At 35.7% G+C, this 27,031-nt stretch overlaps 4 protein-coding genes across 7 annotated transcripts in view; 3 read left to right on the top strand and 1 right to left on the bottom strand.

The window, feature by feature from the left end:
* The first annotated feature begins 99 nt into the window (after positions 1-99).
* On the top strand, positions 100-3,657 carry LOC129789622 (very long-chain specific acyl-CoA dehydrogenase, mitochondrial). Of its 4 annotated transcripts, none has more exons than XR_008750480.1 (3): positions 100-301; positions 442-2,362; positions 3,484-3,657. XR_008750480.1 is itself a non-coding variant. In XM_055826593.1 (2 exons), the coding sequence occupies exons 1-2, from the start codon at positions 237-239 to the stop codon at positions 2,261-2,263; spliced, it is 1,887 nt and encodes a 628-aa protein (XP_055682568.1). In that variant the 5' UTR covers positions 111-236; the 3' UTR covers positions 2,264-3,657. The 4 variants fall into 4 exon arrangements, 2 of the variants coding, with proteins under 2 accessions (XP_055682568.1, XP_055682567.1); XR_008750479.1 differs by having other exon boundaries at positions 111-301; positions 424-2,362; XM_055826593.1 differs by having other exon boundaries at positions 111-301; positions 442-3,657.
* LOC129789788 (PHD finger-like domain-containing protein 5A) lies at positions 3,472-5,411 on the bottom strand. The gene is made up of 3 exons (XM_055826840.1): positions 5,288-5,411; positions 4,937-5,127; positions 3,472-4,874 (listed from the first exon to the last, which is right to left on the bottom strand). The coding sequence occupies exons 1-3, from the start codon at positions 5,337-5,339 to the stop codon at positions 4,785-4,787; spliced, it is 333 nt and encodes a 110-aa protein (XP_055682815.1). The 5' UTR covers positions 5,340-5,411; the 3' UTR covers positions 3,472-4,784.
* Positions 3,864-4,739, top strand: LOC129789766 (dTTP/UTP pyrophosphatase). Its single transcript, XM_055826815.1, has 3 exons — positions 3,864-3,976; positions 4,048-4,283; positions 4,353-4,739. The coding sequence occupies exons 1-3, from the start codon at positions 3,887-3,889 to the stop codon at positions 4,630-4,632; spliced, it is 606 nt and encodes a 201-aa protein (XP_055682790.1). The 5' UTR covers positions 3,864-3,886; the 3' UTR covers positions 4,633-4,739.
* Positions 5,412-5,734: 323 nt separating the features above from the next.
* The window catches only part of LOC129789634 (probable G-protein coupled receptor Mth-like 1), a 30,316-nt gene continuing 9,019 nt past the window's right edge, over positions 5,735-27,031 (top strand). Inside the window, exons 1-3 of the mRNA XM_055826607.1 lie at positions 5,735-6,957; positions 10,251-10,467; positions 16,237-16,315. Of these exons, the coding sequence (XP_055682582.1) occupies positions 6,157-6,957; positions 10,251-10,467; positions 16,237-16,315 (1,097 nt within the window). The 5' untranslated portion in view covers positions 5,735-6,156. The remainder of the gene's footprint in view (positions 6,958-10,250; positions 10,468-16,236; positions 16,316-27,031) is intronic.

The raw sequence follows: 27,031 nt of genomic DNA, 5'->3' as shown, positions 1-27,031 counted from the left end.
ATTTTTGTTGGAAATCACGTACAAAAAAACACAAAAATCCTTTTTAAATTAAAAAAATCGTTAAAGTTCACAAATTCACCACTTGTACTATTAATGGTGAATTTTGAGTTTTTTTTCTCGCATTGTGTTGTCATATTTTGTCGTGAAAAGACGTAGTCCATTGAGTTTTTCGTGATTTCCATCGTTTTCCTTCCACTAATTTCTTGAACAACCTGTTGAAAAAGCACCACAAAGTCATGCTTCGTGTATCCCAGTCATTCCTCCGGAGGATCCAAAGCCCAGGATCACGAGAAATCCGAAGGTGAGTTTGCCTTGATGGGAAAGGCCATAAAGGGGAACAACCTTTGGACCCCAAACTACGTAGAAATCGTGGAATTCGGACTCTGTGTTACTTTTTCTTTATCTCACGGGGAAGTAGCTTAGATATCTCTCAAATTCCAGATGTCTCGCCGCAACAGCTCAGGTGAAAGTCGACGAGGGACGTCCTGAGGCCCAGACAGCTGTAAAAAATCACAGCTACGTTGCCAACATTTTCCGCGGGGAACTTGAAGCATCACAGCTATTCCCATATCCGGATGTTCTCAATGAAGAGCAAAAGGAGCACATTGGGAGCTTCATTGATCCCGTGACAAAGTTCATGACGGAAGTCAATGATGCAGCAAAGAATGACGACAGGGCTGGACTGGATGAGGCTACGGCCAATGGATTTTGGGATTTGGGTGCTTTTGCGCTCCAGGTGCCTGCTGAAATGGGAGGGCTAGGACTCAACAATACCCAGTACGCCAGAATGTGTGAAGTGATGGGAGCATACGATCTGGGTGCAGGAATTGTCCTTGGGGCTCATCAATCAATCGGTTTTAAGGGTATCCTCCTCTATGGCACGAAGGAGCAGAAAGAGAAATATCTACCACAAGTCAGTACGGGGAAAGTTTATGCCGCCTTCTGCCTCACAGAACCATCATCTGGCTCTGATGCTGGTTCCATCAGATGCCGTGCTGTTAAATCCCCCGATGGACGTCATTTTATCCTAAATGGTTCAAAAATTTGGATCTCCAATGGTGGCATTGCGGACATTATGACTGTGTTTGCGCAAACGGAAGTAGAAGATCCCCGGACGGGGAAAAAGAAGGACAAAGTGACGGCGTTTATTGTCGAACGAGGCTTTGGGGGTGTCACCAGTGGGCCTCCTGAGTCCAAAATGGGCATCAAAGCATCAAACACAGCTGAGGTGTTCTTTGAAGACGTCAAAATCCCCGTTGAGAATGTAATTGGAGAGGTGGGCAATGGATTCAAAGTGGCAATGAATATTCTCAATAACGGACGTTTTGGGATGTCAGCAACCCTCTCGGGAACAATGCGGGCATGCATTGAGAAAGCCACCGAGCATGTGACACAACGTGTGCAATTCGGGCAGAAGATCTGTGAGTACAAGGGGATCCAGGAGAAATTGGCCAGGATGTCAATGCTGCACTTTGCCACCCAATCAATGGCCTACATGATTTCCGGCAATATGGATTCCGGGAGTGTGGATTACCACCTCGAAGCAGCCATTTCGAAGGTTTTCGCCTCCGAAGCTGCATGGCAGGTGTGTGATGAGTCAATTCAGATCCTCGGTGGCATGGGATACATGAAGGCAGCCGGCTTGGAGAGAGTTTTGCGAGACTTGAGGATTTTCCGCATCTTTGAGGGCACAAATGACATCCTCCGACTCTTTGTGGCACTCACTGGAATCCAGTATGCTGGATCTCATCTGAAGGAGCTGCAACGTGCCTTCAAGAATCCCGCTGCAAATCTCGGATTGATTGTGCAGGAATCCTCCAGACGGGCTATACGTTCTCTCGGCTTCGGTGGCATTGATCTCAGTGGCTATGTGCATCCGAAACTGCAACCAGCTTCGAAGAATGTTGCCGAATGCATAACTCTCTTTGGGCAGGCGGTGGAGTCGTTGCTAATCAAGTATGGAAAGAATATTGTGGAGGAGCAATTTATGCTCAATCGTCTAGCTGATGCTGCCATGGACATCTACGCAATGAGCGTCATCCTCTCGCGTGTCAGCCAAACCCTGACCCGAGAACTTCCATCGGCCGATCAGGAGCTCCTCATGGCCGAATGTTGGGCCGTTGAGGGAGCTGAGCGCGTCAAGAGTAACCTCCGGAAGACAAATACTACTGCCTTCCTCGAGATGTACGGTAAGATGAGTCAGCAAGCCAAGAATATCTGCCAAGCAGGAGGAATCGTCCACACAAATCCCATCAATGTTTGATGATGAAATCATCTCTCATCTCTCCCACAGATCAATGGTCTTGTAAATCATGTACATAAATCCTTCCCATTAATTTTTTACTTAACCCATGCTAACGAGGTCATAGATCTGCTGTACCTAGGACCTTCATTTTCTAGAATTTGACTAATAAGCCTATAAGAAATATAATTCCTGAAAAAAAAATTTTTAGCCCCCATGGGGGCGTCGGTAGACACCGTATGATATATCATACGTTTAACGAAAGGGGGTTGAAAAAATCTATTTTTTTCTCAGTCTTAAAACAAAAACTTTAATTTATTTAAATGCATAAATTACATAATTTATGCTTAAATTAAGTATTCTGGCTAGATTTTGGACCAGAATTAATTAATTGCTCCAATAGAACTCCAATCCTTGGGTTTCAGAATCAACTCACCGCGTTCTTGTAGAGTTCTAGTTCTAAGGATATAGAGACTGAACTTGTCGTGCTTCCCACAGTTGTCCTCATCGCTAACAGTTGCGTAGCCAGGAAATAAAATAACCATCTCAAGTTGCATGGTTGGCTCTAGGACGGAGACTTCTTGTGAGCATGCTGACAAGTCTCCGGACAGAGCCGGTTGTGCTATCCTTCTTCGTTCTCAGACCTACAAAAATCAAGATTTTCGCTATAATTTTTATATTTCCCAGTGTTAGATACTTTTTAATACTTACGATGTATCTGATTTAGCACTTCCTGGCATTCCTTTTCACTGCAATCTATTTATATTTTCATTCCCAAACCCTTAGATCTTCCCTCACAGAAATAAACTCGCACTTTAACCTAAAAAGTACCTCAATTCAATCAACGTATGATATATCATACGCAGATGTTTATCGCGTAAAATATTAAATAATTTGCGGCCGGAGACGGATATTTTGGTTAATTCACAAAGTTTTATTAATAAATAAGAAATTTTGCACAAAATAATACAGAGAAAAAGGAAATTGTCACTTAAAATACACACATTTTGGTTCCCGGACAACATTGCAATTGGATACACTTAGATTTTTGTCAAAAAATAACATTATTTTATGTTTTTGACACCCAGGAAAATTAATATAAAGAGTTAAGGGTTTATAAAAGTGGAAAACACTAACCCGGAAGGAAATTTTTGCGAATTCGCGTCATAAAAATTAAACAAAAATTACCAATTTTGCGTATGATATATCATACAAAAAGTGAGGATGGGTTAATGCAACAGCATCAAAATAGCACAATAAGTGAATTCCTGGAAAATCTGTACAGAAAGAATGGTTTATTTTTTAGAATTTTCTTTTACTTATTACATCCATGCAAAATTTCCCTCATTTGTGTTGGTTACACTTTTTAACAGTTTTGTGATAAATAAATTATTCCTCTTGAATTTAAAGAAAAATCTTTTTATTGACGCTTTTCCGGATGAAAAACGTAAAAATATCGTGAAAAACCAATGATTTTCCAAGTTTAAATTTTAGCGCTTAAAACAGCCCTTTGTGGGACACACTGACAGTCAAGTTAACTTCTTGTGGAGGCCAATTTGGGACCATACAGAAACGTGCGGGAAGGAAGGAGGTGGTGTTTTGTTTTCGTCTACTTGCTTCCGTGAAAAGTAGATTTTCCGCAAAATGCTGCACCCGGTGCGTCATGTGCTCAATCAGAAGCGAATAGTGTTAGCTAGTGGATCACCCCGTAGGCAGGAATTGATGAAAAATCTCGTAAGTGAGCCGGAAAGGGGTGCTGAAAAATTGGGTTGGGGGTTGAGTGTTTTTTTCTCATCACATTTCAGGGAATAAATGTTGAGATTTGCCCTTCGCGCTTTGAGGAAGACTTCAAACCTGAGGATTTTCCGTCATTTTGCGCATATGTGGAAGAGACTGCACTCCATAAGGTGCTGGAAGTTAGCGATAGACTCCACGACCCGGCTCCGGATGTCATAATTGGCGCAGACACAGTTGTAACGATGGATGGGGTGGTGTATGGGAAGCCCAAAAATAAGGAGAGGGCATTTCAGATACTGACCAAGTAAGGGATTCAGGATGTGGAGGATCCGCAATGTGAACATGCTGATGACCTTTTTCCTTTGTCTTGCAGACTCATGAATCGCAAACATCGCGTCTACACGGGTGTTGTGATAAAGATTGCGGATAAATTCATTAGATTCACAGAGACAACAGATGTGTACTTTGGCCAAGCCACACCGGAGCAGATCCATGCGTATGTGGACACCGGGGAGCCCCTGGATAAAGCCGGAGGCTATGGGATTCAGGGTGTGGGTGGGACATTCATTGAGCGCATCGAGGGTGACTACTTCACGGTGATTGGGCTGCCGCTCTACAGAATATGCAGGGAGCTGTATTGCCTCTTCAGATAATTTGCATCGCATGAGAAAAAGTTCCTATATATTATAATTTAGACATGTTCCCCAGCAGTGATTCCTCTTCTGTACGGTGAATAAGAAAAAAATCCCCATTGACAAAATGATTTCTTTTCCTTTGCCGTTCTTCTGAGATATTTAATTCGGTCTTATCTCTGCTTAAACCCATATTTCTTCCTTTCGTAGAATAAGTCTGTCTTTGAGCTGCCCAGATTTACGATTTTGGGGCATCCGTCTCTCTGCAAAGATAATGCGAGAATTTTAAATCTTTTGTGTTCTCTACAAAGAAAATACATCTTACATCTTTTTCCTGGATTGTGCATTCTTTGCAGTAGTAGGCATCTGATACTCCGGGACCACCACAGATTACGCATCGTCCTTGATAGGAACCGTAGTTGCATTCATCGCAGATCCTGACCAGGGTGCATGGACGCACATAAGAATCACAAATGACACACTTTCCATCGCATTTTTCACAGAGGCGTCCAATAGCTGTTGAATAGTAAATAAAATGTTCATTAGATTCATATTTTAGGACAATGGGGCCTAAAAAGGAGCTCCCAGAAATTCATCTGAGACAAAACATAACCTCATTTGAAGGGAAACACAAAATATCTGTGAATTTTTGAGTAATTTCCTTTTGTTTTCTTACCTACACCTGGCTGCTTCCTACAGAAGATTAAATCTGGATGATGTTTAGCCATTTAAAGCGGATTATAAAAAGCGGAAAATGCAAAATGAAAATTTTGTTTACACTTGCGACCAAATTGTGTTGTGGGAATAAAACGAATAAAATGAATAATTCCAGTGGAAGAATCATCTGACTTGTCTGTGGACAATTTCTGTGAATAGTTGCACTATTGTAATAATTTCAAAACACAGCTATTGTAATCAATTGCAAAATTTCTGATGGTGTACAAAACTCATATGAGCAGTGTGAGCACGATTTACAGCATAAATTGTCAAAAATAAAAAAAAAATAACTTTTGTTGAATATTCAAAACTTTTAATTCCTCAAGAAAAATATTTGATCTTTCCAACTTTTTAACGTGAAATACAAAATAAACAAAAAGCCCGTAAGTGTTCAGCTTACCGAAACATTCTTCGCACCTTAAGCTAGCGCGCGTTCTCTTGTGTAGAGGAAATTTTTGTCTGGGCGGGCAGTTTTTTCCCAACACTGAACGGAGGAGGACGCACGTCGATCCGCTCCATCCGTTGTATACAAAATCTTCAAATCTTGGTGCGAACTTTTCATGGCTTCTCGTGGTGATCAGTGCCCTCGTGAAGTGCTCTTATTGTGAAAATCTCAAAGTGTTGACCCGCGAGACGCGTGAATTGTGTCCAGGAGTGGACAAGACAGGTTTATTGGACGTGAAAATGAGCGAGAGAATGGAAAGTGACGAGTCCCGTTAAACAGCTTCTTCATTTTTGTGTTTTGTGGTGTCTTTGCCGTTTGTTTGTGTTGGCTGCAAATCTCACCGTGTGGTGCGACGACGACCAAAAAGGGCCACAGCGGAAAAAATGCACCTGTTGGGGCTCGTTGTGCTCACATTGGCCACCGTTTCTGTGGCGGGGGGCAAGGGGCCTCCGCCACCGGTAAATATCCGGAAGTGCTGTCGTCTCGGTGAGCACCTGGAGAAGACGCAGAAATGTGCTGCTGGGGCATCACTCAAGTGGGTACCACGGGTATGGCTTATTGCCCGAAATCAACTGCATCAACCCGTTGGGGAAGCACCCAGGCACTTCCGCATTCTCGAAAATACCCAACCAGACACATGCCAGGAACCCGAATTTATCTATGGGGAAAATAAATTCGTCATCTTCTCAAATGGCAGCCTCTTCCTGGATGATCGAAATCTCGTTGTGCCCACCGAGACATACTGCGTGGAACGGGATTCCGCCCTTGTGTGCCTCCCAGCACACTATCGTACCTTCCACCACAATCAACCCTACCTCGCCCATCCACCCGTTGTGGCGCGAAAATGCTGCGGTCCCAGTGGGGCATGGAGTCAGCTCAATAGTACTTGTGTTTTTCTGGACAATCGTACCCTCCTGCAGAACTTCCCATTCGCCAATTCCACCCACGTGGAACTTCGCTATGGCTTCCCAGAGTGCAAGAATAACGACATCGCAATCGCCGACCATTTCCGCTTAGAAAACTTTATGGAGGAGACGGGGATGCTGATCCTGGAGTCTGGGAAACAATTCCACAGCACTGAATTCTGCCTCGAGCACACACTCGATGAGATAAATACGTACGTGAGCGTTTTTACCTGCTCCGAGCACTTCAGCCATCCGAAAACAGCGCCAGTACCAAACAATGTGAGTTACATCTCCCTCTAATCGCCCAAACTCTCTGCCTGCAGACGCTTCCCGTGGTTTTTTGTGCCATCCCAGCAATGTGTCGGGGAATGCCGACGACGAGGTTTTTCATGCCCTTCCTCTGGGGTTGATTTTTTTTGGTTGGGGGGCTTGTGTGATGGGAATTTTATGGTATTTGCATTTGGAAGCAACGAGCGATATCATAAATTTCCCACAAAGTGCTTTCCCCAAAAGAAACTCCTTTCTTGTCGGCATTTACCTGGTAAATCCGGGATGGTGAAAAGGCTACTAAAAATTTCAAAGTTTGTCGTTTAAAATCTCAATACAGAAAAGCCGACCTTTGTCCTTTTAGACTTATATTTGTTTGTTTTTTTTTCTTGGGGTCATTTCGTGTGAATTTGAACATAGAATTTAGGAGGGTTTCTAAATGAACTGAGCTGCACCCAGGAAATTAAAATGAATCCTCATTCCCTTTTACTTTATGTATGTAGTTTGTAAGCCCTCGAGGAATTAGCCGGTACGCCGGTGCAATTTCCCCAACTGTTACAATAAACGATATCCTTGTGGACTTTCAATTTATGTGTAATCTGGGAGAATGGGGAAAGCTCCCAAAGAGGAAATTTCTAATAAACTCATACATGTTCGTTAGTTGCAAAATATGAATATTTTATTGATTTTTAGGAAATAGAATAGCGTTCAAAAATGATAAAATTTTATTTTTCAATTTTTATTTTCCATTTTTTATTTTTATTTCAATATTTTTTAATTAGTCTTTTAATTATTATTGATGTTTTTGTAAAAAAAAATATAATTAAGAACTACGACTAGAATTGTCAAACGATTGAAAAGAATTATCAAACGTTAGAAACGGAATGTCAAACTTGAGAAAAACGTTAGAATTGCATAAAAAGGTCCAAACTGCAATTTCTTTTATTCTCTATCATCAAATACGACTCATAAATCGTTATATTTATCATTTTTTAACATAAATTAAATTAAAGAAAAAATCTAAAATCTTCGCTAAAATATTTCTGATTACACTCATATTGGACTTCTTCTTTTAATTCTTGGCATTTGTGGCTACATTTAATTTTTAATTTATTAATTTTATTTTATTTCCATTTCAAAATTAAATAATTCAAAAATGCAAGTAGTTGAATTTTTTAGTTACAAAATCTTTTAAAAAAGTAATTTAAACGGTGTTTCAATGGAATTTCTCGGTAAAACCAAAAATAAGTGAGAGTCAAGTTAAATGAGTCAGTTTGGGAATGAATGCAGATTTTATGAAATTGCTGAATTTTTATGTGATTGCGCATCTCTAAAAAAAATAACGTTGGTACTTACCTGGATTGGGTTGAATACCCTCTTTTGCATTGTATTCCCCAACCGTCTGGAACATCTGCATGCTTTTCATCAAAAAATATTTAATCACCATTTTACGGATTTCGCATAACTTTTCATTCCTCTGCAATCAAATATTTGAATGATGATTCTTTCTTTTGTTGTAGCATTTAGTATACACTACGTGCGGGGTTTTTATTTGAAAACTTTTACAACCAAATTCCCTTTTTTCCCTTCAGTCTCGTAGATTCTGGGTTGAGCATCAATCTTGCATGTATATGGATGGGAGTTACATAAAAATTGCAATGATTCAAGCACCCTCAGAATCTCAGCACAGTCACAGGGAGAGTGTGAGAGAGGACTTTTTGCCTGCGTTTCCCCTCATTCTTTCAATGCATCTTTCATGAGAATTTCATGAGAAAATCCACAGGCGAAGGACTCTTTTATGAGTTGGTGTTTCACAAAAATGAGGGTTTCTCCCTTTTCTGCTGGTGGTGTGCATCCCATCCCACATTTCAGCATGTGAAGTGGTTCGTATTGTGACGTGCGAGCATAAAAGTACATTATATGAGTTTTGTTTCAATTTGAGGATCAGATTTCTTAGCAAGGAAAACACGTGCAGTCGTTTAAATCCTCACTATATGGTCTGGATGGATGTGTGATGCCACACGACGTCCTGAGGGAATCCTCTGCCTGCAGCATCCGTCAGGGTATGAGGGTATCTCCGCACACATTGTCTTGTCTCTGTGGTTTCCGGAGGAACTTCCCATAAGTGAGATGGGTATATGTATGAATGATCATTAAAATTCGAAATAAGGTGTCTTTTGAACGTGAATTTCATCACATTATTTATCTGTTTCTCTTCACTTGACACTGTTTGCTTTTCGAGACACTTCATTTCGAGCCATACAGATGAGGTGGTTGAACAATGAAATTTCCCTCGAAAATTTCCACATCACGACACTATTCCGGATGTCGGTAGCAGTCCGTATGTTTTGTGGTGGAGGAAAGCCCTCATTCTCTATTCAATTTGAAAGAATTCATGAGGAATTTTTCAACAATATCTGCACACTTTCTTTTTTAGCACAACGCCGTTGTGTCGCAAAGTGTGTCCAAGAATTTCCTCCAATTTTCTGCTCCATTTCCAAAATGATTTCTCACATGAAAGAAGCCAAAAAAATAAAGTCGGACAGTTTTTTTTATTTATGTTTATTTTCGCCCACTCTTACGCCTTTGATTCGAGGATGCTTAATTATTATTTTTAAAATTTCTTTAATTTTATATCACGTCTTCTCTCACAAATTAGAAAATTAGGAGAACCTTTAGGTATCAGATATGAGTTAATCTTCAATGATTGCTCTCTAATGTGTTCTACTGCTTAAAAGGTTTTTGTTTGCTCATGTGATGATTGCTTGAAATGAAAAGTGACTGCAAACTTGTTAAATTATATTGTTTAGATGATTAGGAAATTTGTCGGGTATGTGACGATGGAGAAGAAAGAAACAAACAAGAAAAAGCATTATAAGGCAATGTTTTCTAATGCGTCAAATTCATGGATTCTTATGCAATTTAGAACGTTAATTACCTGCATATAGTTGGGAAGTTTAGAGAATTTTTGAATAAGATTTCTTTGGGTTTTTTGGTGGTATGAAATCATAACGGATCATTCAAAATAATCTAGCGGAACTTCTTGAATCTCACGTTAATGGATTTACTTTAATCATTTCATTAGCCAAGATTATTCAATTTACGTAAAGAAACATTATTATTTAACTACTTATGATAGAACTTCGGGATATTTTAGGAGAAAATTAATATTTTCAGTAAAATAAATAAAATTCTTGCATAAAAAATATCCGCAAAGCTTGTATTTTGTACAGTTTGTACAAAGCTTGATCAATTTTTATACTTCCTGTTTAGCCTAAGAAATTTATTGTTATTTTTTTTTACAGGATATAAGATTTCCACTGTATGCAGCTGGACTCTTTATTTCCGTTGTATTCCTCCTGGCGACGCTGCTGGCGAGCTTCCTGGTGCCGTCGAATCACCATGTTCTTCATTGGCGTTGCCAAACGCACTATGTGGCCTGCCTCCTCGTTGGTGATCTCCTCTTGGCAATCACACAGATTTCTGGAAATTCAATCATTGGCCCAGCTTGTACAATCATTGGTGAGTTTATTGAAATGAGAATTTAGAGAGAAAAAAATCCCATTCGATTTCACATATAAATTAGACAAAGATAAATGGGTGAAATTGTGTGATGGAGGAAACAGCAGGAGAAATTGGCAGAATGAGAGCCAAAAAAAAGCGACCAAATTGCCTCAGTTTGATTTTATTATCGATGGATGGTGATTTTATTAATTTTTTACTGCCACACCAAAGAACGAAAGGGTATGAATTTCTTAATTGCACTTCGTGATGAAGATGTGTGTGCTGTTTCCCATATAGTCGATGGTCCGAGACGTTCTGCTGTAAATGATCGTGACCCAATTTCAAATAAACCACACTTGCCTCTGCCATGGAGAAGACTAATATATAACAAAACAATAGTTATTTAGTATAGAGACAAAACAATATTTAGCAAATTGCTATATAATTGGACCATTTGAGGGGAGTCATCATTTTGCGGATTGTTTACATGTCTAAGCAGTTTTTAAGCTTTCCGTGTGGTTTTCTTTTTCTGTTTTTCCTTCATTGCTTTTTTACCGTTTTGTTTTGGCACACGAGGAAATAAGAATATATTCCAAGATTTTCATACATATGTATGTACACCGCGTGAGGAGTTTGTAAATTTGTCACAAACGAAAATTACCCAAAACAATCATCACGAACGAATTCCGCGTTTTAGCGGAAATGATGTAATTTCTGTGACAGTGCAATTTTGCATAATTATACCCAGCAAAGTGTTAGATTTTTATTTTCTTTTTTCTTTACTAACTTCCCTGTTGAGAGAGTTTATTTTTATTTTGTAACTCGTCTCTAAACTGGAAGAACCTCATTTGCCGTTCTTTCCTAATCATACAAGCTACATATGTTATGTACATCCAATGCGATAAATTACCCGTATATTTCTTTCATTTACCCGGGAATTTATTCAGTTTGTACCTACCTTCTCTCTCTCTGTACCTTATTTCCCACTTTTTGTCCCTCTTTGTATGTTAATCACATTTTGAATGATACTTGTCCTTCTTTCACTAACTGTTGGAAATTTTGAGATTTTGTGTGTGCTTTGAATACACAAATAGGACATTATTTGTTTAAAATCTTATGCAATTTCACGCCAAGTATTTTCGCATATTTTGAAAAGGGGGATGCCTGGTAGACACGAAACATGCTTGAAGGCAACACTTGAAAAAGATTCTTCTTCTATTACTATAAATAAATAATATTTCTCGCACTAATGTGCATTGCATTAAAATACTCTTGTGATAGTGCTAACAAATCAAGGTGTTTAGCTAGACACACACACGAAGTATTTTGTGTTTTCTCTATATTTTTATGTGAAAGCTACAAACTCTTATTAATTTCAATCTCTTAAGAAACATTTATTTTTCTTATTTTAATTAATGTTCAAAATTAACAGAATTTCTTTAAAAAAATACCTACATTAGAATTTTACAAGAAAACCATGTAGATTCTTGAATTAACAACCAACCACCATGTGTCTCAAACATCTTGGTAACGATCCATCAAGTGTTGTATCGTAATTAAAATAAATTGCATTTACACATTTTGTGGTCATTTAGCTCATCCTAATGTGCCAATACATTTAGCACAGCGAAAAAGATGGGATTGTTTTAAAATTGAAAGGTCTAATTGGATATTGGGATTAATGGGGAAATATGTCTCATCTTTCATCCATCAACATGCACACATGTAGCTATCGCATTTAAATGGGTGTGCACAAGTATATTGAGTGCGGTGGAAAATAGACGGGGAAATTGTACAAATATAATAATTTTCAATTGGCATAAAACATCTGGCATAAATTTTGTAAATTCTCTCTAAATAATCGACACATTGGATGAGAAATGTCGATGGAATTGAAAGACGTTTCTATCTGGGACTCTGCTGACGATGAAGATCATGCAATGAGATTTTCATGATGATTCTTTTTTAGGTTTGTGTGCTTCTTCCTCACGTGTGTGCAAGTACACACGAAGAAAATACAGACAGAATGTTAAAGGTATATCTATCAGCAAGTATTGGCTTTTATATGAAAAAGATAAATTTGATTTCAATTTAACTGCAAGTCACGTCAATATTGTGTTTATTGTATACATATAGAAAGTTTTATACATATAATAGAGTTTGGATATTCTCCACTATTGAGGTAGAAAAGATTCTTCTTAAGTCTCACATCTCTCAACTACTTTTTGACCATTTCAAAAACACTTTGATACAACATTATGAGTGAGGCACCGAATAACATTTATACCTACTCCTCCAAACCAAATGTAGCCAAGAGTTGGTGGAACGATAAAATGCGGCGCGAGGAGTTTGCTGTTGTGTATTTCAATCGATCTCCAAGGAGAAACCATAAAAATTCTTTATAGAGAAAATTTAATGTCTTCTTCCCACATTTGATTCCCTCCAACTCTAAGTGGTTTTGTGTAGTTGGATATCGCATTTTAACTACCATTATAGTCTTTTTTGCCCCTCTTCGTTCCATCTGTAAATGGTGAAAGGAATTTGAAACGGCAAGAATGGCAATTGATCGCTTTTTGGGGTATTGTGATTGATTTGCAATTTACGAGATGTGATTTAAATTCGATTTTTTCTCTCACAGGCACACAAAAATTAAAATTCAGCTCCTTTTGCCCACTGTTTTTTTTTCGCCTATAAAAGACATTTTTGCTGAGAAAAGTCATTTTGAATTCTTGAATTAAAAATAAACATTTTTTTTCTGAAGCGCCAACGCATTCTTGCCAATTTGTCTTCTCTAGTTCATTAACTTCTGTCCTGGGTATATGTGGGAAAAAAATTTAATCTTGTGTTGGTATTTACTTAGCACTGCTAGTTCATGTCATTCTAAATGTTCACTGTAAAAGCTCGGTAAACATGGAGTGTAATCACATTTTAGCTGTGATTCTTTTTTCCATGAAGATTGGGCAGAGAAATGAGCGATGACAGGGTTAGATAACGGAGTTAGATAAATTTTAGCCGGCTGTCAATATTGCTCGAATGAAATGTGTTAAACAACGAATTTTAAGTAGTAGGAAAAAGTATTATGTACTTACAATTTTCAATCATCGCAAATGTTGATTGGTTTATCCTTAAACTAAAATTCTTTGAATATACTTCATTCAAACCCTTAATCTCCAGGGATATAGGAGAATTAGAGTGCTATAAAATAGATAGTAATATGTAATTAAAAAAAAAAAACAAGAAAATAGTAAGAAATCACTATTGTGTTTTTTTTGTCTTTAATTGATCTGCTTGATTAATTATTTTTAACAAGATATTTTTATTCTTTCCTATACTTTTTCGAAACGCTCTAAAACCATGTATTTCCACTGCTTCCTTAGAGAATGAGGAATTTTACTACATAAAAATGAATAAACTCCTTTAGTAGGTACAGAATAAAGTTTCATGAAATTTTTGAAATTTTCGCACCCGTCCTGAAAAATTTGCTTTTAGCACCCATTTAATAAGAGGGATAAAGATTGTTATTCCGAGGGGTGAAGTAATGATTGATTTTTTTTTGGTACTGTGCGTGCATGATTGAGAATAATTTACAACATCAATCTCTCAGCTTTTCCCAAGGGGTCCGCACACGCAGTGCTTGTAAATTACAAGAAAATTCTAGCTTAGATATCTCTTGTGAACATCACTCAAATGAAGAGTTGTCTCGATTTTGGCTACATGATAAAATGTTCTATTGTATCGTGTTCCCAAAATGATTATTCATTCTTACTTCATGCAGTAATATATCCCATTTTTTAGGAGTCTAAAATGAAGGGAGAAATTCCAATTAATAAACATTGTTGCATATATGTATGTATGTAGAGGAAAAGTACATAAATGGGGAACTATTCGATTGGTTCTCTTGAGAAAATATTGATCACAATGCGATATTAGTTTCAATTTATAATCATGTATACGTGATAGGTTCTTGAATTTTATTCGTGTCAGCAGTCAGCCCGATAAGACCAACTAAATGTTTACATATAAGCGTCTGTGGCCAAGATATTTCAGACACGCGTCCTGTTTTTCAATTAATATTGTTGAAAAATATTATGTTTCTATTTGGAATTTGATATAAAATTTGTTCTAAGTGGGTCTCCAAGGGTCATTATTCTCTAAAATGTTGACTATAAAATCAAACTTCTGCATTATAACAACTCCTCGGGCCTTAATTAGTTTTGTTTATTGGAAAGAAGAAAGGCGAATTGAGCCCGCAGCAAATAGAAGAATTTGGCCCATTTCTCAACTCTCGCATTCGTAGCCAATTAAGCTAAAACATTAATTCCTTTGAGATTTCTAAGACGTGCCTGCTTCATAGGGATGTTAGGCTTTCTATTATTACTACAAGGACCCCCTGATTTTGGTATTCTTAGGCTAAGGAGATAAGTAGATTTTTTTAATTAAATGGAACGTAAATTTGCTCCAGTAACATGGCAAATGTTTAAATTCTTTATTATCATTTCGTGGAAAAGCTTCTCAAACATTTTTTTCTAAATTTTATTGTGTCTATAATTTTTTTCTACTCCCACAGCCCAGTTCCGAAAACTTTTAATGCGATTTACCAAAAAAAATAGAAACAATTCGGCACGTGATCTTGAGAATCATGTCGGAGATCTGTATGATATTTTCACATTTGTTATACATTTTTATGGTGTCACATTAAAAAAAAAACATGCTGTGTAGTATTGTTTTTGCTAATTTAAATCATTTTGAATGAGAAATTTTGTGTTTTATTGCTCACATAAATTATGTGGGGGTTAAAACCTTTTCCTATGGGTCGTAGTAAAATCCATTAATTGCATCGCAGATTGTCCCTCGGGAGGGAAAATTTGTGCATTAAAAGGCTGGTTTGGTGCTGAGCACGCGGTGTATGTTACGTTCACCCCTTTAATTTTTTTTTGCAATTTGTTGCACTTTGTGCAAATTCATGAGAATTCATTTTACCATAAACGATTCCCTGGCAAATATTTATTCGTGGGCTTTTTGGGAAGTTTAAGGGGGAAGAGAGAGAGAGAGTGAGCAACAATGTGGGATGGCTCTGGAGGAGATTCATTTTTGTCTCCTACATTATTTATTGATCTATGAATTTTGCTGTTGGGTTGATAAATTGGCAAATGATTCGTTTAAAGCGTATTTGGCGATTGGTTGCGACAATTTATTCCTGTCGATATGTCGGAGAATATTTTATGAAAATTTTTTTTGTATGCAATAAAATACGTTCTATGCGGGAATAAATTATCTATAGAATTTCAATTTAAGCTATCTCTCGTGTGATGTTGATGCCGGGAAAAAGAATGTTGTGTATATATACGGAGAGAAGTTGATTCTTTCCATTCGCCAACTTATGAGCAAAAGAAAAGAAATCGTTTTGGTCTGATGGCGCACGGATGGTGCTTCCTCGTGTGTGAGAGCGAAACAGTATAAGATGGTCAGTGTCTCTAAAGAGAGTGTATTGACATAATTTCCTGCCGCATAAACTTGCTCTCAGGAATTATATAATTAATCAGATCGTGCAATTATGCACATATAAATTCCAAGAAGCCGTGTGATACAAATTCAATGAGGAAAGACGGAGAGGAGAAAAATATGTATAATGATTGAGAATATAAAAAAGAAATAAAAGAAGAAAGAAGATCTTTTGTATATATGAAAGTATCTCGATGAAAGACATTTTCTATGATTGATCGCTAGACTGAAAAAAAATTACTCCTCATAATACTCTAATATATGTTTGTTTATTTTTCTTTCTAGCCATTTCGATGCACTTCTTTTTTCTGGCGGCTTTCTTCTGGCTCAACACGATGTGCTTCAATATTTGGTGGACTTTTCGGTAAGATTTACTCATTAATGTTCATTTTTATTTACCCATTTGGGAGATTATTTAGTTTAAAAATTTTAACAAAGAATTCTATTTTCAAAATGAATTTACCATATGATTCACTATTTTATTTATATTATTATATGTACATATACATTTACGCTCTATGAGTGCGATTGAAATCTCAAAAGAGAGACATTCTTTCTCAAAAAGAGATGTAATATTTTAAATATCTACATATTCTTTGTTCACAATAGACGTGAAATATAAACTGAATTCACAGCATTCGCGTATTCCATACCAAAGTGAATGTGAGAATCGTGACAAAGACATTTTTATCTAAAATTTCTTTTTCAAATAAATTTATTTTCTTTATTATTTTTAGATAAAACAAAAAAATATATAAAATAATTCGAAATGTAGTTTGAAAATTATATAAATGTACGACTTTTTATTCAATTCCAGAAACAACAGAAAATTCGTGACTATGTATTGTCTAAGAATTTCTAATTTACAATGATCTTCTAAGAAGGTTTTCAAACCTAGAGGATTTGGAGTAATTTTTTATGATCAAATTTTTGCTAAAATAAAAATTTCGGGTAGGAATTAATTTTGAAAATAAAATTAAAATTGTAGGAAAATATTAGTAGAAAAAAATTTATATTTTTTCATTATGTACAATACATAACTTTATATATTTTAATAAAAGCAGTATAATGTGTTTTCCATATAGTGTGAGGGTTTACCTATTGTAGAAAAAAACTGCAGGAAAAGAGAAAAACTTTCTGTAAATTTCTTTAGAATTTAACCTTATATTCTTTTTCTTAGAATTTAATTGCATCATTTTTTATCGTACATATAATTTTTTTATATCTATCTTGTCTAGTCACAATGCGGAAAGCACAGATTTGACTTTACAATATATAATAATATTCTCTCTGATAAATTCCTTTTGAGACACGGAGATTTACGTCCAGGGAAAAGGTTAAAGAAAAAAGTCACATTCTTGCATAAACTTTTGTAACTATTGGCTGATATCTCTTCAAAGTACAATTATAAACGTGTAAGAGTGCTGCTCGAGCGATACGATATATGTTTGTTTATGGTGGAGGAGAAACAGAAGGGAATTTCTCTGGATTACGTTTTGTCGTCTTCTCATAAATTATTTACCACTTTGATGGAGTTTCTCCCTTTGACTTTTCATTCTCCTCTTTTCTCTACCAATATTTATGTACTTTTCAACTATACGGTGGATTTTTTTTCATCATGTGTATTCTAGCTAAAACGTAAAAAGTCAATAATTGCTGCATTCCATGCGATATAGTGGGGTGGAAGATGGGCTTTTTGAGAAGAAATTCCTCTAAAGGCGACCTTATCGTTGAGATTTCTTTGAACCCTATATATTATGAGGAATGGACCTTAGAGAGACGATACTGCTGGAGGCGCGCTTACTCTTTGATGGCCTTTTTAGATTGCATTGAGTCATCCCTCTAAATGATTTTCTCAACTCAATTGATTCATTAGAGAAATATTTGTTTCAAAGGTACAAACGAGGCGTCTAATTTTGACTCACATCAGGGGCCGAACTTATTTATTTTTTTATTATAGGGTGCTCAAAATGTTTAAAGTTTTTTTTTATTAAAAGTTTAATTAAAAAACATTCTCAGCTAATATTATTTTAGAAGAAAATTTAAATAAATAAAATGAATAAAAAAAACATTTTAAGCCAGAAAGAATTTAAAAAGTCATCAAATTAAACAATCATAATGTTTTTTTTTTCGATACACCCGTTTATAGGGCTCATGTGTTTCCTTCGATATGGTGTGAATTTTCAATCAGCAATTCCGAGACAATTTTTCTTTTCCACTTCATTTAGTGTTACCAGTGAAGTGAGAAATGTTCGTTTATATAGGGAAAAACCTTCAACCCTTCAATATGAACTTGAAAATAAAACCATCGGGGAGTCATAAATTCTATTACAAAATAGAGGGGAAAATTGAGAATATTTTTTTGCCACTCAACTTACAGCAGGGTAATTAGAAAGATTTAGAGCCAATTGAATCATGTCCGTCTGTTTGGGTTATGTGTATTTTAGCTGTGATTCTTTCTTCAAAGAATTTAGCTGTGATTCTTTCTTCAAAGAAGCACAGCTTCTGTGTACACTCAAAAATGCAAAGTCGTCAGATCGGGCTCAAACTTGGGATGAGCACGAATTAAGGTCCCTACATTCCAAAAAACGGTGGCGCCCAAAATCTTTCCGTCCGTCCGTCCGTCCGTCCGTCCGTCCGTCCGTCCGTCCGTCCGTCCGGCCGGAATATAACGGTATATTACAAGAGAACGGTAATAGATAGAGACTTGCGGTCAACGGCAAAGTTCATATATCGGGTGGAAGACATCCAATTATGAAGTCAGATCCGACCCCCCACCCCCCCGTCCGCCATTTTGAATAACCCCAAAATTTTGTTTTCGCTATATCTCAGCCGCTATTATAGCTAGAGGTCTGAAATTTTTATATGTTGTAGGGGCCATCAAGACCTTTCCAACGATACCTCATTTTCGAAAATCGGCCAAGCCGTTTAGCCAATATGGCCGCCACAATTTTTAATCGAAAATCGGCCATAACTCGAGAACGGCTTGACCGATTTTGATCAACTCGGGCTCAAATGAAAGATATTAACGAGCCCTACAATTGCTCTTAACATCGCAAGTTCAAAAAATGACCGCAAGTGGCGCTAAAATCGAAAACAAAATTTTCGATGAGTTTTCGATGAATATCTCGAGCACCGCTTTATAGAATTGCTTCATATTTTGATATGTTATAGTTGGCTATAATATCTTTCATCATGCCAAAAATGAAGAAAATCTATGTAACCGTTCCGGAGATATCGCGTTTTAAAGTTAACATGTCATATCTTGAGTTGCATAAGACTAACGCCCCGCGAAGCGGGGCGTTTTATAACATATATAAAAGTAAAGTAAAATATATATAAATGCATACATATATACATTGTATATACATATAAAAAAAATACAAAGATAAATATATATAAACTGCAAAGATAAAAGTTAAATATAGCATGGATGGAACAGTATAAAGCGAAAGAACGGTAAGTAAAACTTACGGGCTGTGATTCTTTCTTTGTCAGTGAAATGTGAAATTGACGGAAAATTGGGGATGGGCAAATTTTGAGTAAGGCTTTCTCGCGTACCGAATCACAGCCAACGCCCACGATTAAGGCTTTTCACAAAATTTCTTCGCGTTGGCTGTGATTCGGTGCGCGAGAAAGCCTTACTCAAAATTTGCCCATCCCCAATTTTCCGTCAATTTCACATTTCACTGACAAAGAAAGAATCACAGCCCGTAAGTTTTACTTACCGTTCTTTCGCTTTATACTGTTCCATCCATGCTATATTTAACTTTTATCTTTGCAGTTTATATATATTTTTATTATATTAGAGTGATTTATTTTTGTTGAAACAAATTGGAAATATTTAGTCTCATCTTCGCAGCAAACCAGATGACTCGTGAAGAGAGAAGTAAAAATGAATTTTCTTTATTTATTAATTCATCTCATGAAGTGATTCTTTTGTGTGAAATTTGTCAATTGCAAAGAAAGATTTATTCTTGAGAGGATAAACATACAATTTCAGTGCAAAATACAACTCAATGGGTGAAAAGCATGTGTGTTGGGTCTCAATGGTGCGTTTTTTGGACAATGATGGAGATTCATTGAGTGTATGATGGTCAAAAAGATTTACAAAAAAAAAGATTCACAAATGAAAGAAAAAAAAAACAGAAATGAATTATAAAGAGACGAAAATTAAATGTAAAGCAAATGGAAGAAAAGAGTGGATTGAATTTCAATGAATATTATATATATTGAGAAATATGTTGTATTGTATGTGTATATCTCTGGAGCGGATTCTTGAATGGTTATGCGCGATGATAGAATGAACACGGTATATTTCCAACTCACCATGTTAATCTAATTTTTGTTCATTCTCTTTTTATAAATTCACAATATGATTTTATACAATGGATTCTCTTGTTATTTCATACATTCTCTCTCCTCCTAATGAATTGTGTGGCTGGTGAAGGAGGCCTCATGGGAGATGTGTGGAGAGCACTAGGTTGTTGGATAAAAAAAAAAAGATGAGGCACGTATCGTTGGGGGAGTAAAAAATTTTCAGCCTAAAAGATCTTCGAAATGAACAAATCAGAAGATTTTATCAGCAATACTCGATGTATTATAGGAATGATAAGTAGAACACTGACGTTGCAATTTGGTTTGATTTCTTTTTTTTTTTTTGAATATTAATGTTAGAAAGCTTATTATATCTTATTATGACTTCGATTCGTGCATACTTTTAGGCGTAAATAAAAGTTAGTTTATTAATCATATTTAGCTTAACACAATTGACCAGAAGTTCTAAAATGTTCAAGTTCTAAGCAAAACAAATTATTAAATTCATTCAGGATTTAGTCAATTTTGTTAAAAGTTATTTTTGGCATATTTATTCATCTAAATAAATACATTAAATTCACATATAATTTTACAAATTGTGTACAAGTTCTTCTGTAGACGCACAAGATGTTTAGCTGAAAATTTATCAATCCACCTCAACATCCAGTGGGTGCGTCGATGTGTTGAGTTTTGTGAAAGAGAAAATAAATATCACATTTTAGAAGTAGATTTATTATGACCCAATTAATACAATATTGCAACTTTTTGAAGAGTATAAAAAGCCACGAAGAGCGTCTCGTTTGAGATTGAGGTCGAAATGAAAATTGAAGAATAGACTGTAGAAATATTAGATTGAAGATTTTGCCTTTTTTTCGCTTTGGTATATAAAATTATTAAAGAAATAAAAAAAATTAAAGAAATTATATTAAAGGAAATGATTTGCACCATAAGTGTGTGAGAGGAAACAATGTGTGGTAATCTCACAAATCAAATAGTATTAGACTCTTGATGCTTTTTTGCTTCCATTTACATGAAAAGAATTTTGACAAAAAATGAGTCCATCTATAATTAGGTTCTATTCTATTTGGGTTGTGCATTTGTGTCTTAGATGTGCGAGAAGAAAGAACTCTGCTGATTCCGTATCGCATATAGTGTAATTTAATATTTAATGTAGGGAGGAATGGATGAGAGAAAAGAAGACTTTTTTAATGATCTATTTATAAAAAAAAACATTTCATATATAGAATTACACTGTATACGCATATAGTTTTAAAACTTAACCCTACATTAGCTGAATTTCCCATTCAAACGCCCCATTTCTCAGAAAACGTATAAAGTCTGCGTATATAGGCAGAACTTATGCTTCCCCCCCATCGTTACCGTTTAATGGGGATATCTCTTGCAAAGCAAAAAGTGCCGACATAGTTAAATTCTTTATTGTCTCAATATTTAAAAGTTTACTCTCTGAATTGAATTACATTGTTAATTGGGAAGACACACTAATTAGGAAATGTCTTTTAGTTAGGAAATTTGTGCAATATTGCTGAGTGGATTTTGTAATTTGTATTTCCACCCACTACACAAATTTAATTCACTTACTCTCTTCATTTAATTATGTTTTGTGTAATTTTTTTTTACAAAATTAATGGCTCATGTAGGAAATTTTCAACCTCTGCAACTTTGTGTTAATTTAATTAAATGCTCTCTTGGGCGAAATTTAGCGAATATGTTTCTTAATCTTGCTTGAAATTAATGTTATGAACGTGAAAGTTAGTGCAAAGATTGTCGCAAAAACTTTTTTAAAGACAATTTAAATTATTTCTTTCAAAAAAAAAGTAAAGTAAAATATATATAAATGCATAGATATATACATTATATATACATATAAAAATTCAAAGATAAAGATATATAAACTGCAAATATAAAAATTAAATATAGCATGGATGGAACAGTATAAAGCGAAAGAACGGTAAGTAAAACTTACAGGCTGTGATTCTTTCTTTGTCAATGAAATGTGAAGATGGCAGAAAATTGAGGATGGGCAAATTTTGAGGAGAGACTTACTCGCGAGCCGAATCACAGCCAACGCGCTGAAATTTTGAAGAAAGTCTGAATCGTGGAGGGCGTTGGCTGTGATTCGGCTCACGAGTAAGTCTCTCCTCAAAATTTGCCCATCCTCAATTTTCTGCCATCTTCACATTTCATTGACAAAGAAAGAATCACAGCCTGTAAGTTTTACTTACCGTTCTTTCGCTTTATACTGTTCCATCCATGCTATATTTAATTTTTATATTTGCAGTTTATATATCTTTATCTTTGAATTTTTATATGTATATATAATGTATATATCTATGCATTTATATATATTTTACTTTACTTTTATATGTGTATATATGGTATATATATAAAACGCCCCGCTTCGCGGGGCGTTGGTCTTATGCAACTCAAGATATGACATGTAAACTTTAAAACGCGATATCTCCGGAACGGCTACATAGATTTTCTTCATTTTTGGCATGATGAAAGATATTATAGCCAACTATAACATATCAAAATATGAAGCAAATCTATAAAGCCGTGCTCGAGATATTCATCGAAAACTCATCGAAAATTTTGTTTTCGATTTTAGCGCCACTTGCGGTCATTTTTCGAACTTGCGATGTTCCGAGGGGTTGTAGGGCTTCTTGAGATCTTTAATTTGAGCCCGAGTTGATCAAAATCGGTCAAGCCGTTTTCGAGTTATGGCCGATTTTCGATGAAAAATTGTGACGGCCATATTGGCTAAACGGCTTGACCGATTCTCGAAAATGAGGCATCGTTGAAAAGGTCTTGATGGCCCCTATAACATATCAAAATTTCAGATTTTTAGCTATTACAGGGGCTGAGATATAGCGAAAATAAAATTTTGGGGTTATTCAAAATGGCGGACGGGGGGGTGGGGGGTCGGATTTGACTTCATAATCGGATGTCTTCCACCTGATATATGAACTTTGCCGTTGACCGCAAGTCTCTATCTATTACCGTTCTCTTGTAATTTAGCGAAAGGTTCCGGACGGCCGGACGGACGGACTGACGGACGGACGGACGGACGGACGGACGGACGGACCAATTTTTGGCGCATACGTTTTTTGGAATGTAAGGACCCTAATTCGTGCTCATCCCGAGTTTGAGCCCGATCTGACGACTTTGGATTTTTGAGTGTACACAGAAGCTGTGCTTCTTTGAAGAAAGAATCACAGCTAAAAGAGCTGAGATATTTTCATACGTAGGCAAAAAAATGTAAATGATCAGCCTCTTTACGTTTTTTCTTACATCTTTGGGATTGAATTCTTCGTCTCCTTTACATGCGCAGAGACCTTGAATAATTTGTTTATTCCCAATGAAGTTAACAAAGAAAGTGACTTCATTTCTGCGTGCAAATAATAAAAAAACAATGAATAATAATTCGCAGAAAAAATATAAATTCCATTGACAAAGGTGTACCAACAATATATGAAAAAAAAATGAAGACAAGACCTAAATAAAAATTGTTGTGTTATGCAGAAAAAATGTGTGTCTGTGTCCAAAAGTCACAAAAATGTTGAGAAGCAAAACGGAATTTCTTGTTCTTAATGCTGAAGTGTTGTGCAAATGTTATTGCTACTCAATGCATCACCCTCGATAGTGACTTTCTAATTAAATTTTGCCGATGGTGTGGAGAGAAATGGCAATACGACGGCGAGAAGTAGATATATGGAAACAGAAGTAAATCACTAACTTGTGTCGTTTAGATAATTTAATTCACTGTCCAATAAAATATTGTACATTTTATACACTGTACGGCATGGGGACTTTGTGTGAAAATGTATTAAAGAAATTTATATTGAGACGGGTTGAGTGAGATGTGTGTGGAGAAATTTCTCAAAGGCGCTAAAATTTTCTTTAACACGAAATTTATGTGTGACATATTTGACAAACAATAAATCTCCAAGGGTTAAGTAATATTTAATTTATTCATGCTCACACACACCTCAAGTGTTGATCATAACTTTTTTTCTCAATTCATTTCTTTCTTTTTGTGTCATCCTGCTGACAAGAATATTTTCTAATGGCCTTTCTTTTGGGCATGAGGAGCATACCGCACACACACGATATTTGAGATCATTTTGGTGATGCAGCGAATTTCCATGCCGTGGAATTAATGATTTTTCAACTTTAGTGCTTCCCCTCGCTATTTTTGTTTATTTTTAATAAAAAAAAATCGTGAGTGTGTGTTGCTTTTCTCACGGTGAAATAGGAAAAAGTCACAAAATCACTTTCGCTTCTATGAATAAAAATGTTTTAGAAGTGAAATGATTTGACTATGGGCTCAACATCTTGTTTTTTAATCGATACTCCATGGTGAGATGTTTACTGTGAGAAGCGAGAATTCACAACGATGGTAAATTAATTGTAAATTTTATTTTCATCAAAGACTGGAATATTATGATGAAAGATGGAGAAAAATAAAACAACAAGGCTCTCCCATACATAAAAGACAATTAATCCAGTTAGAAGTCATGATGTGTGATTGCAGCATATGTTGCAATAATTTCTCATACATATAGTGTATTATAAAAATCATCATTCAATAATATTTCAAGTTCATTTAATTACTAGTGCGACGACTGAAAAGATTCTTTTCATGCCACTTGTTGAATTGCTTGACATTAAACATTTTCCACAAGTCGGCGGTATTCGCAATATTTCTTGGAAATTAATTAATACCGAAGTATCTAATGGACAAGAAATTTAGCTTAGCATAGCGCATATAAATGTGGGAAAAATGTGCTGCACGATACTTCGCTAAGTGCTCAATAGTGACACCAAAGTAATTCAGTAGCGTAATAAATGTTTCAATATTAAATTAATAGAAAAAATTGAATCAAATTGAAAAAAAAAACTTTTTATAGAGTTCCTCATTACCTTTCAGATCTATACGACTTTCGGTTTGATTTTTTCGGTTAACACAGTAATTAACTATGTTCCTAGATCTGTTAATTCTATGAGCGACTAATTTAAGTCCTCTTTTGAGATTTATTGATCTTTCTACTTTGATCTTTAGAAAGATAAAAATAATTACCTTTTGATATAAAAAAAATCAATTAAATCTAAAATGAATTGATTACAATACATCGCGACGTAATATTATGGATAAATCTATAAGATTGAGTGCAAGAAAAATATCAAGTGAGCGCAATTTTAGATTACTTGTGTGTTTCGAAAGGTTGAATATTTTTCTCACTTCTTCATCGCCAAAGTGGTTGAACTTTCTGGTGTGGAATTTGAACCACGTTGGTGTGTGAATGAAACAAGACGACCTTGTCTCGTAACAATTTGAAAGAATTACGATTATTTTTTTCTCCGCATCTTATGTTTGGAATTATAATATCGCTTCAAATGGCTTTTAAATTGACTTCTTTTCTTTCGATGAATTATATTGAGAGTTTTATACACTTTTTTTCTTCTTCTTGTATGTATATTCATCTCGCCATCCTGCTTGGGATTATTTCCGCATTAGATGGCTTGGACCGATTTGGGTTCTCTTCTGTGTGGTGGAGATTCTGTATATTTTGCGTGTAGAGTTGCTAATTGTTCTAGATGGGAGATTTTAAAGGAGGGGGAGTGTGATGATTTATTATGCTCTAAGCAAAGTGATATTTACATTTATGATTTATTGAGCTACTGTGCGTGTTGAAATCGGGGAGCTTTCTAAAATGTTCAGGGACAGTTAATCTGGATTTAGTTTCTCGTGACATCGTTTGAGAATTTGGGATTTTGGTGGTTTAATGAACTTTCTTATGGCACTCAATGAACAAAGACATGTAGACTAAAAAGCTTTGTTGGAAACTATAATAAATATTTGATTGCAAAAAAATGAAAAGAATTAAAAGGTTATGATGCTACTTATTATATCATCACTTTAAGTTAAGATACTTTCGTACGGATGTTGCATTATAATTATCTGTACTTTTCTCAATTCCATCTCACTTAAGGATTACGTGGTGTTTTGAATAAATTGAAGTGCGTGTGCATTTTTTAAGCAGATTTTCTGTCATGATTGTACTAACGCGACAGATGGAAGTGTCTCGCGCACTGCACGTTAAAAGAGAAAGTTATATACGAAGGAAGAGTTAAATTCACCATAATTTCCCATTATTAAGAAAATAATTAACGTGCCATGCTAATAAGTATGGAAGGTTCTTTTCAGATGCACACAATTTTCACTTGACGAATGAAAATGAAATTTAATCCAAACGAGAGTGCTTTTTAGCATCGTCATATACCTTGAGTGCAAGTTTATTGAAAGATCTACATAATAATAGAGAAATATTTCAATATACTTTTTTTGTTGCTTGTTCATGAGAATGCCCAACCAGAAGGTGAAATTTGAATAAAGAAACAATTGTAGTATTTTGTGCAATTTTATTCCGCCTGCAGAGGTAGTGAAACTCGAGCTCTGAATTGATAATGCCATTCCCACTGTGAGGTGTTCTTTGGCAATATTTTGCAATATCTATATGTAGTGGGGCTCCGCACAAAGAATGTATTTTATTTTATTTATTTATCAACTTTTCTTTGTGGTTTGTTGGAAAATTTTATCGTTAGGGGTGGATTTTCTGATTTTTCCAGAAATCATGTCCAAGGAGTTTATATTTTCTGATTTGAACCTATAGAGTATAGACCTATGGTTTTAAACATTTGATAGGGGCTTTAAACAACTTTTTTGAAATAAAATTACCAT

Source organism: Lutzomyia longipalpis, chromosome 2 (assembly GCF_024334085.1).
Source record: "Lutzomyia longipalpis isolate SR_M1_2022 chromosome 2, ASM2433408v1".
In the NCBI taxonomy this organism is placed as follows: Eukaryota; Metazoa; Arthropoda; class Insecta; order Diptera; family Psychodidae; genus Lutzomyia; species Lutzomyia longipalpis.
This window is presented reverse-complemented; position numbering and strand designations above follow the sequence as displayed.